The sequence below is a fragment of the Symphodus melops genome, assembly GCF_947650265.1.
Source record: "Symphodus melops genome assembly, chromosome: 4".
Taxonomy (NCBI): Eukaryota; Metazoa; Chordata; class Actinopteri; order Labriformes; family Labridae; genus Symphodus; species Symphodus melops.
Window position 1 is genome coordinate 12,825,274 of NC_136694.1, and position 11,270 is coordinate 12,836,543.

Genomic DNA, 11,270 nt, shown 5'->3' on the forward strand with positions numbered 1-11,270 from the left:
GAAATCTCGTCAAATGTTATTTGAGTTTTCTCAATCTTTGAGAAACCTGAAGTAATATAGCCTAGGTTGTTTAGTGAAAGGAAAATGAACCAAAACCATGTTTCAAAAAAAAAAAAAAAAAATACCCCCCACCCAAAAAAGGAAAAAAGACACCAAGTTTTAAAGGTCTACTTTTGCTAGTGACATTGTCAACACTAGTGATAGAATCCTTTATTTAGTCCATTAGATACCAAGAAAGTACTTACATGTGAATAAATAAAACTACAATCATCTCAGAAAAGTGTCATGATTGTGTAATTGTTTCTTTTTGCCACTCCAAAGATGCAAGGAGACTTCGGCTATAGCAAATGATCACACTCATAGTAGGTTGTATGTATATTTAATGTCAGAGACATGTACACATTAGGACCATGGTACCTCTTTGGATGTCATCCTCACAAGCACCTTCTGGCACGATGTTTGCTTCTGATATAGTACTGAAATGTAAAACTGCCCATGCTGTGTGGGAGATAATAGTAGGGAAAGAGCAGCCAATTATTCATTCTTACACTTTGTCTCAATGGGTTAATTAGCAGAGAATTAAACAATGGTGGAGTTAACAATCGCTCATTTTGATATGGAACCTCCTGAGCCCGCTGAAGGACCACTGCGGGTCCCCTGTCCCCACTTTGTAAGCCGTTGCTCAAATAATGGTCCTAACGCAGGTACTCAGACACAAACTCTGGGTGTATGATGTAGTGTCCCGCCTGGTAGGGCCTCACCACATGGAAGCAGCTGTAGCATCCACTGTTGAGGGAGTATCAGAGGAACAATTAGACCTACTTTTTTCTATAGCACTGCAAGAAATCTTTTCACCAAGACTACTATCTCATATACACCTACGTATAATCCAGCATGCTACTGGATCTAGATCTTCGGTACTGTGTCTGCAGAAAGAGGTGCTGAGGTGCTCGAGGGATGGTGGTTTTGGGTCTTGTTCCAATACTTGCATGTAGCCTGTCAAAAATAAAGGCAGTCATATTTTTAAAAGATTGACTAAATTCCCACCGCAGACATTTTTGTATTATGTCTTCTTAGCTTGAGGGGTACACAATGCTTTAAAAAAGTAATCCTACATTCCATGTTGTACGTATTCATAACGTTATAAATACAGTAAATCATTATCATTTAACCATTGGACATAGACAAGATAGGGAAGCTCAAGTTAAATTTGAATGAAATGTAAACATTCAGCACAGATTTTTTTTAAATTTAACTTAGCCTATTCAGGCTAACCTTCTAACCTTGGAGCAGACGTAATAAAACTTAAAGAAAGATAGGTGGCTTGATGCTGACAGCTCTGTTATCCAACAGCAATTTATCATTACAGTAGTTTGAAACACAATGTTTTCATCAGAAATGTGATTTTCTGTGATTTTCAAGCAGTAAAATAGTGCAACATCAACTCCAACTTCAGATCATACAAACCCGAGTGAATGTCCGAAGGACAAATGGCAACCGTGTGATATTGTGAATGCAAAAACATTTATTAGCCAAATCAGTGGGGTTTTTATCTGCTATATAAAGAGTTTGAGTTCACTTAAATCAGTGTGTCAAGGGTTAATTTCTCTGATAATCAATCTGAATGCAGGTAATTTCAGTTAGACAAATTGTGTATAGAGATATCTTTGCATCACAGGTAAAATGAATCATATGCTACCTTGCAGGGTTCTTCAAAGCTGTGTTGAATTCAGAGTCAACAGGAGGCTCAGTCGGCTGTAGTGACTGTTCTCTGTCAGTAGAGGGCAGAACAGGCACTGAGGATGGTTGTCCAACAGGGGGCATGTGATTTGGTTTGTGGTCTGTGTCCACTGTGTTAGGATAGTCATTCGGACAAGTTGTAACTGGACTGTGGAATGATAAATGTCTAAGAGGGGGGAAGAGAGGACGGCCAGTGTCTGCAGGGGGAGAGGGTTGTGGTGGTGTGCGATGGGATCTGTAGTGTGGCTGAAGACTCCGGGGAAACAGAAAGTCCTGGAAAGTTAAAGAAAAGATGTGCACATATCATTAGAAATAGAAGAAAAAAGAAGAACATCCTTTGAATAAAGCATGCATACTCTCCTGCTTATTTCTCTTGTTCACTTTCTCCAAAATTGGCTCTTCATTGTGTTCCGATTGATAAAGCACTCTGGTCTTAGTCTGTGACTTTTCTCTATTAGTATATTTCACAATATTGAAATACAATGTTGTTAAAATAATACACTTGAAACTAAAAATGTGAGACAGGTTTGTGACATCTGTAAATTTCCCCTGGTTTATTCCATCACTGCTTATTCCCTCTACAGGAGAATGAATGTACTCCCTCCTTAGCTCTGTTTACTCCATGTCTTGATAAATAAACAGGCACAGGGGAAGTACTGAATAATAGATGGGATACAGCTTTCACGAAGCACAGGGAAATGTAAACAACAAGCCCCCAATTAGAGTAAGACACCTTAGTTGCTCACGATGAAGAACAATAAAGAGTGTGCCAATAATACGTGACCCAATTAGTCCTGTTTGACCTTAAATGCACTACCAGCAGATGTTAAATTCTTCTTCTTCTTTTGTCTGTTTTTCTCTTTTGCCTTGTCTGTTCTCTTTATTCATTACCTTATTTGATATTTTTCTTTTTATGATTGTCGTTATTAATATTGATGTTTGCACATGTGTAATACAGGGGGGACTTTAAGACGGAGGGGACAAACGCATACTTGGAGCCTAATGATTTTGTGTCATTTTAATCTGACCTCCTCAAATATTAAATTACATAAATTGCTAAATTGAACAACTACCCTCTTAAAATGTTAATAATTTGCAAATCATCTTCTAAAGAAAAAAATCTCAATGCACAACCATAAATTGCTATTTTGTCCTATTAAATCTTTTATAAGGTCCATGTGGCTGTGTCTCTTACCGGCCGCGGTTGGGGGTTGTTCCTGCGGTGGGCAGAAGTGGGTCGAAGCTGTTCTCGCTTGGTTCTGCCTGGAGATGCAAACTGCTCCTTGTACATAGTGAGGTAAAGCTGAGGAGCCATCTTCACTCAAAGTCTTGCTTATTTTCCACTGCTTTGCTTCTGCTCACCTGAAAGTCAGGAGCATCTTTCACCTCGCCTTTCACCTGTTGGCTCCTCCCTCTACCCCCAAGGTTGCTCTTGCACCTTTTTGTAAATTGCCTTCTATGTGTGTTTCTTTTTACAACATGAAATTATTTGCTGGGTTGAGCATGCCACTCATTTTGCCAGCATCTGTGCCATCTGTGTTTGTGGATTGCCAAAAGCAATATCTTATTTGCATGCATCAGACGCCCAATACTTCTTAATTCTTATACAGGTCAAAGGACAAAAAAAAGGGTAAAAAAAAAAAAAATAACACGTTCAACTTGTAGCTATTGTGTTGAATCCATAATGTTAGCAGCATCGACAGGTTAAGAGCATCCATGCTGAACCAGAACCACTCTTTGTGCTACCTGAGCACTCAGCCACTAATCCCACTAAACCCCAGGCCCCATGCAGAGACACACATACCTGGGGTCACTCTCCATGACCTACTTCCCTCCCCTAGGGCCCCTCACAAACCAGCAGGCACTGATCTGAAACAGACACTCAGCCCCTCAGCAGTTTAGAGGCTTTATAGTTAAAACAGAATCAGGCTTATCAGATCTGTAGGACTGCATCAGGGAAGTGATGAGATTTCCAAGAATCTCCCACCAGTACAAGCAGCAGCACCCAGGGTCACCTCTATTCACTGTCAGCATGCCACATGAGCATCAATAATTCACCAAGCGCTGCAGGGTGCCTTTGTGTCTCCACTGCTCTCCCTGAGTTATCTGTGACAGGAACTGGCTGTTCATCTCGCCGCAGAGCCCGGGCCGTGTTTGACAGCCATGTTAAGCTCAGTCAAATCCATGTCAACAAATGCAGAGTGGAGGATGAGAGGAATCAAAATAACGATGTGGCAGGAGCAGGAATGTCCTTCATAGAGGCTCAAATCAGTTTAAATCTTTAATCTTTGTTTTTATCTTTGGTGTACTTTTATAAACATGCAACTCCAGAAGTCCTTTTTTATTCATTTTTTTATTTTACATCTTCTCCAGACAACACGTTCAAGCATATTCATTTAATAACTTGTTCACAGCACAGTGAATGTATGTAGAATAAAAGGTTCAAAAAGAAAAAAAAAAGGCTCTTATTGGGTTGCTTTCATGTTTTGCCATTGAAGCAGGGTTCCAAGATTCGCACTCCAAAGCCTTTGTCCCACACTCTCAGCATTCACAGTCTTATTTACTGCTGCTTGGATTTCACTGCTGCTTTGAGCTTTGCGTAGAAATATCCGAAGTTCTGCAAGAAAGATCAGACAGATTCTATGAGAAAAGAAACACAGCATGCCAAGTGTTATATATACAGTATATCTCTGCTAAAAAAAAAAAAAGAAAAAAAAGAATGAGGCATCATAGTGATCTACATTGAAGTTTGGTTTGGTTAACAAACCTGAATGGCATAATAAACAATCCCCAAGTAGGCTGCAATACAGCCACCAAGGAAGAGATCAAAGGCTGCAGGCTTTACTCTGGAAGGAAAGTGCATCAGTATCCAATTGTTTTGTTGCAGTTAAAAAATGCAGGAAAAGAATGTGAACCCATATATTTACCTGTACATCACAATCGGCTGGTTCATTTGATCATAAAATGTAATGTCAGGGTCCCTGTTTGAAGAAAAATAGATAAGCAGTGCTTGGATTTTGTTATGCTTTATGCCACATCCTCAAAAGTGTAGATTTTTCTTTACTACCACTACATATTACCTCTTGTCTTGTTTGAAGGTGTGTCTATGAACTTGCTTTAGGTAATGTTTAAACTCCTGCTCCAGTGAGTTAACAAGCAAAACATGACCAGGCTCTTTATCCAGCAACTGGGTTGCCCGAGGGACTGAGGTCAGGACAGACATCAGATTAGAAATGCGACTGTCGTAGAAGTCCTGCAACAGGAATTTAGATGTGGATCAAGTATCAAGAGATATAAAACAGAGAGATTTGAAGGGCTGAAAACATGTGTTTTCAGCCCTTCAAATCCTTTGCATTTCTATTCAATTCAGATTAATTGTTTATTTTTATGTCGCCTAATTTTAAATATTATCTCCTTTTTTTTTACATTATCATTTTTAAAATAAAATCATTTAAAAACTGAGATTATTGATCAACCCCAGGCTTTTGAAAACACCACACAGTACCTATAATCAACCACCAGAGGTCAGTACTTGTCTATGTACAATGAACAAAAAAACACTGAACTTACCATCTGGCCCTTAAAAATCTGAATATCTTTTGGTGAGCCCTTGTGGAGGATAATAATAAAAGTTAATCACACATCATACTGCAGATAAAATGAAGGACATGTTTATTCTGTTTCCATGAATGTGATCACCTTGTCAGAGAGGTTGTACATATAACGCGCCAGTGCTTCTGCTATGATGATGCCATTACGTTTAAGTTTCCTCAAGTCCACTTGTGACCTGTGAGAAAGCAAAAAGACAACTGAGGTCTGTTTCTTTATATTATATTTTCATGCAGTGTCATAGTAACAGCACTTGGAGCATACATGGTGTCTAGTACGGAGCCTCTGAGTTCAGATTTGGGGTCTTCCAGGTGAGATAGAGTGAAGCTTGGTATCCTACGAAGGCTGTAGCGCTCGTGCTCCCAGGCTACTGTGGACTCCACAAGATTGATCTTCTTGTGGACCAATCCCACCTTTACCCAGGGGAATCTGGAGGACACCACCTGAAGGAGGGATCACAGATTGAAGGCTATGAAAACAGAAATAGGTCAACTTCATACAGCAACAAAGCGAGTTACCTCCTCCAGCTGTTGAATGAAAGCATGTATGGGAGTGTCAGGCTTAGGAGGGCGGGACACATGCATGTACAGTTCATCACTGTTGGCCAGTGTGTCCAAACACAGAACAAACGCCACATTGTCATGGAGCAGGCTGGACTCTGGAGAGAAAAAAAGTCTGGATGAAGTACCTTAAACTGGGCTTGGCAGATGTAGGCACTGTAGCATTACCATTCTGAATATTTCAACTCACCAGCATGGTCCAGATTCTCTTCAATCCATCTCTTTGTGCCAAGAAAATTGTATTTCCCTCCTCCAGTTAAAGAGAACATTAAATGATATCTGAAAGACCACAAGGAAATATAAAAATGGTCAAATCCTGTTACAAAGAACTGCTGTTTAAATTACTGACCAAATACTGGGTGGATTTTAAGATAAACTCGAGGAGTTGTAAATCTATATATTGCTAATAGCAAAGCAGAGTGCAGCTCTGTTTATAAAGAACACAGCCATTAGGTTCATTATTTCTTTCTTTAGTTTCCTTACTGTTACTACATTTCATTTAATATTTTGTCTCACAGCTTTCAATCCTTGTACTACTAGCTTTCCTGCGTAATTTTAACATGTAAAAAGGAAAAGTACACACTATTTACTCAAATAGTGAGGTAAAACATTTTTAAAAATAAAGTTTCAGGCTTTCAATGTGTGCCTTTATTTAGAAATAGGACAGTGGATAGAGTTAAAATGAGGGACAGAAAGAGAGAGAGGGGACATGCAGGAAAGGAGCCACAGGTCAAACTTGAACGCAGGCCCCCCTGGAGGACTACCAGAGGCGCCGCTTGTCAATAGGCAACTGCTTGGGGGCCCCAGTAGGGGGCCCTTGAGGGTTGACACATTGAAACCAAAGCAGTGCCCTAAAATATGCAAATTTTGTAATGACAGAAGGAAACCTGCCTAAGCACCGCCCATCTGAGAGCTCTCACTCTTGTTGCCCTGCTTCAAGCTGCATGCATTATCATTGTGAAAACCAAAGTTTGTCAATGAAAGACAACAAATCAAATTTAAAGAGGAATTATCCGTCAAGTCATCGTCCAGACACTGGCAGACATGGCGGTGAATGAACACTAGTTGGAGGGGCCCCAAAACGATTTTTGTCAAGGGCCCCAACAGACTCTATAATCGCCACTAAGGGCTACGGTCTCCATACATGGGACACAAATCACTATTCCACGGGTGCCCTGTTTTAAAAAAACAATCTGACATCATATTAAACCTAGGTGTTTTAATTTGACCCAACGCATGACCCAATACTGCTGAAATCTATTCTTTTAAATATAATACATGACTTAAGTAGAATACTATCAAACATCTTTTGCAATATAGAATAATCCTCTGTAGAACACAGACATAAATAATATGTGCAGTGAAAGTGTCTATACACACAGAGAAGCGTGTTGATATTTACACTTGGATATCAGTGTTTGTAACTCACGGTGGTCTGGTGCTTGGACTGCTGTAAAGCTTCTGAAACAGACGCATCAATTCCAGCAGGATAGTGACCCCACTGCCGTTAGAGTCTGCTCCATAAGACAGCCACTGTGTTACACACAGAATCACACACTGTTTATGAGCACAGTATTACACTGCAGAGGTTATAATTTAAGTAAAAGTGAGGAGAAATAAACAATAAAACAGGGTTGGAACTTGTCATATAAATGTCTTAATGAGGGGTTTGATCATTCTGAAGTGACTCACCGGTGCCAGCCCGTAGGAGTCATAGTGGGCTGTGATGACAATGGTGGGTGGATCCTCGGCCGCTCCAGAAAGAACTCCCTGAAATAAACATCAGCAGTGCAGAACTGAGGAAGAATCCAAAGCTAAAGCAAGACATATTTAAAATGATTAATTCAAAGGTTTTTAGTTTTCCTCCCAGGACAGAAAGTCTTGACCCTCACCTCCAGTGTGACTATAGCGTTGTCAATGGAGGCCTTTATGGGGGTGTTGTTGCTCACAAGGATTTGAAAGGCAGTGGCAGTGACCATACTGCGAAGGACTGACAAAGTGCAAACACACAAACTTCAGGTAAATCGTGCTGTTTTCTAAGGTTCATACTCTCAAACACACACTTTTTTAAAAAGCTTTGAACTTTTTTACCTCTGATAAATACAGATGAGGTCCGGGTAGCTGCGGCCTGCTTGACCTCCTCATACATGCAAAGCAGCTGTTCGTCCTCAGGTGCCACGTACACAGGCATGAGGGTCTCCTTCAGCAACACTGCAGTCTCACTCACCATGAAGAACTTAGAGGGGAAAAACACAATTTGACACACGGACATCAGGAATGAAGTTTAATAATATACAGAAAATATGTACTGAGAAATATCTGGTGGATGAGGAAATACATTTTAAAGTACTTGTTTTCTCACAGCTGGCCCCACAGCACAGAGGTGTTTCTGGAGAATGTATTACCTGGATGCTGTCATGGGGGATACTGGAGATATTTTTGGGCAGCAGGAGCAGAATGGCAGCAGCATTTTGTCTCTGAGCCTCCTTGAATTTTTCGGTGGTGAAGTCCGTCACCTTCATGATGACGCAGCGACGGGTCAGCACCGGCTCGTCAGCTGAGCGTGCCTCTGCAACCACGATGGCTCCACGGCAACCTCAGCCACAAAAACAGAAAAAGGGGGGACAATTTTAAAATAAGATTTCACTGTAATCGTCATTTAACACATATCCTCAAGTCCTATACTTGTATACATCTAGAGGGAAATCAGACAAGCTCTTTTCATTTAAACTGTCCGCTGACATGTTTTTTTAGTTTTTACAATTCACTGTCATGTCTTGAATTTTGTTGCAGCAGTTCTAAAGTAAAAAAAAAAGCAAAGATTGTTTTTTAACACAAATGTTTTCAGAGTACCAAAAGTAAAAGATGACCTTTTGTAAAATTAAAGACCTAATACATTATAAAGATGATTGAACTTAGATCATTAAGGATACAAATACAGTAGATGCCGCATATTGTGAATTTGTTTGTCTCACTTATTTAAAAGTTTTTTGGGGGTGACAATTGTTTTATCACTCTGACTTGCCTAAATAAAAACTTATTTAAATAAAACCATTACAATTGTAATATTGATAACAAATTAAAAAAAAACTTTCCCTGTTTACCAGCTTGTTCATTAAGATATGGGACTGCACTGCAGTAATAAAAACTAGACTCTCCTTCTTCACTGCTAAGAGATTCATTTTGGAATACTGGACGACTTGTAAACCAAATTGATTACCAAAAGAAACAGGAATATTTGTTTTGATCTTTTATGCATGAAACAAAGTGATCCAAATGTACATAAAAAATAAATAAATAGAACCATTATAGAAGGAGCTCTTTTTTATACAACTCATCAACATCTAAGCCATGACAAGGAAGTGGATGCTGCTTCTTTTTGTAAGGTTACAACGTTGGGAAATACTGGTTTAGTCGTGAACAATATATAGATTCTTGTATAATTTGATTTTGCTTTCTGTACAGTCCTAATCCAAACAGTCAGTGGTTAATGATGGCTGTCAGGTAAATGTAGTAAAACTCACTCGATTAAATGTAGCTGACTAAGAGTACTCCATTATGAGCACTAAAGTAAGTCCCTAAAGTGTACATGCATGTGCATACATAGCTTGAGCAAATGAATTTAATGACTTCGCATTAAAACAGTTGAACTTACCGTGCATATGTTGTGCCAGGCTGTACTGTTGCATTCTGTAAGCTCTGAACTCGTAGGAGGACACAGCAGGAAGAGCCGAGCCATGAAGACCGTGGACGCAGAGCAGCAGCAGAACAGCAGCTACACATGGCTCTCTCTGCAACATGCTGTCACGGTCTGACCCAGGATTTGTTACCGTTTCAGTCTACAAGGTAAGATCTTACAGTTAGTAAACATGTATCATATAATCCAACTATTAAGTGGTCATTTATAGATGCGTAAAATGCAAAACCCATCAGAGATATCCTTGAAAAACGCAGACAGTCCAACCATTTTGCCTCATGCTACCATCGTCCAACGCTTGACTTCCAAAAGGAGGCATATTAAAATGTTTTATAACAAAGAAGCTGTCCTACAAGCACATTTTAAGGCACAGACATGTCCCTCACCTACCTCCCAGGACGTCCAGTCTTCTCACCAAGTCTTCCTCAACTTGCAACGTGGACACAAACTCGTTCCTGGGCTATGAGACGTCTCCTAAAGGTAAGCCACCATTCACCATCTGCTCCCAAAGGATCAACTTAAGGCTAATTACTAACACCCAACCCCCCACCCTCACTACTCTTCTATCTATTTATCCGTACATCCCTTCCTCCTTATCCTCTCTTTCTTGGATGCAGTGTTACTCTCTTTACCACCCGCAGAGAAAACAGCTTGAAACAGTCCGACTGAGGTGGAAAAGTTGTTACAACTTACAAATCACTGTGTTTCTATCACACACAAAAGCGTGTGTTGAAATAATTAAAATATAGAAATAAACATGTGGCACTCTTGTTTCTGATATCTAGTATTTATTTTTGATATGTTGCACTATACACAGAACTTTTAACACTGTTAAAATATAATTGGGACCAGTTCACAATCATAAGAAGCACCTGACAGAACAAAAAAAAAACATAAGTCTGTGTAAGGATTATTTCCCATTCTTTAAAAAATAAATTAAAAGCACATACCTGAAAATAAATAGCTTCTGTTACAATGCATTACTTTGAATTCGCTATGTGCAAAGACATTGGCCAAAAGTAGTGCATTCAATAGAAGATCAGTCTGTTAGAAGGATGTTAAAATCAGATCAGCACCGCAGTCCTTCCATGTTACACAGCTACTGGTCCAACAGCTCAGCTAGTAGCTGCATTAGCATGACATGAGCTGACCACTTTGTCTCGTCCCTACTGAGTGCAGGTCATTTCTTTATCGACATACATGGCACCTTATTTGCAAATATTGTTTGTGTTTGAAGCTTGCTTACTTTTGTAACTATAATGCTATAGAAACATTAAGCCTGTACTAGGTATAGAAAGGTTCATAAGTTTGTCAGGAGGAATTAGTGTTTACTCTACATACAGTAATATTCAGAGTAAATACTTAACTTTCCTTTTTTTGATCCATTCAGTGAATGACATAAAAGGGGTTTTGTCCTTTGTCTATCCAGAAATCAATTTAAAAAAAATGAAAACCTCAAAGTCGTAAATGTGCAAACTAAATCAGCAGACATATATTATGAAACAATGATGCAAATTATTACAAAAACACAGCAGAACACCTACAAGGATGGTAGCGGTACTTCACATCCTCCTCTCAAATCCCTAGTTGGCGAATCAAAAGAATATTCTGAATGTAACCAGGAGAGAATAACTCACATCACAGTGTAAAGTGCACACACACAT

General features: G+C 39.5%; 2 protein-coding genes across 3 annotated transcripts; both read right to left on the minus strand.

Annotated features, from left to right (window-relative positions):
- Window positions 1–695: 695 nt before the first annotated feature.
- On the minus strand, window positions 696–3,383 carry LOC306823077 (uncharacterized protein; the record flags this gene model as incomplete). The annotated part of the gene is made up of 4 exons (XM_079342443.1): window positions 2,936–3,383; window positions 1,700–2,013; window positions 883–996; window positions 696–786 (listed from the first exon to the last, which is right to left on the minus strand). The coding sequence occupies exons 1-4, from the start codon at window positions 3,053–3,055 to the stop codon at window positions 696–698; spliced, it is 639 nt and encodes a 212-aa protein (XP_079198569.1). The 5' UTR covers window positions 3,056–3,383.
- Window positions 3,384–3,948: 565 nt separating this feature from the next.
- Window positions 3,949–10,147, minus strand: LOC306822941 (BOS complex subunit ncln). Of its 2 annotated transcripts, none has more exons than XM_079342254.1 (16): window positions 9,997–10,147; window positions 9,565–9,748; window positions 8,315–8,505; window positions 8,001–8,145; window positions 7,802–7,899; window positions 7,602–7,679; window positions 7,339–7,442; window positions 6,100–6,188; window positions 5,868–6,007; window positions 5,614–5,792; window positions 5,440–5,527; window positions 5,311–5,349; window positions 4,821–4,993; window positions 4,668–4,721; window positions 4,508–4,586; window positions 3,949–4,357 (listed from the first exon to the last, which is right to left on the minus strand). In XM_079342254.1, the coding sequence occupies exons 2-16, from the start codon at window positions 9,707–9,709 to the stop codon at window positions 4,301–4,303; spliced, it is 1,659 nt and encodes a 552-aa protein (XP_079198380.1). In that variant the 5' UTR covers window positions 9,710–9,748; window positions 9,997–10,147; the 3' UTR covers window positions 3,949–4,300. The 2 variants fall into 2 exon arrangements, with proteins under 2 accessions (XP_079198380.1, XP_079198379.1); XM_079342253.1 differs by lacking the exon at window positions 9,997–10,147 and adding an exon at window positions 9,874–9,945.
- Between the last annotated feature and the right edge of the window lie 1,123 nt (window positions 10,148–11,270).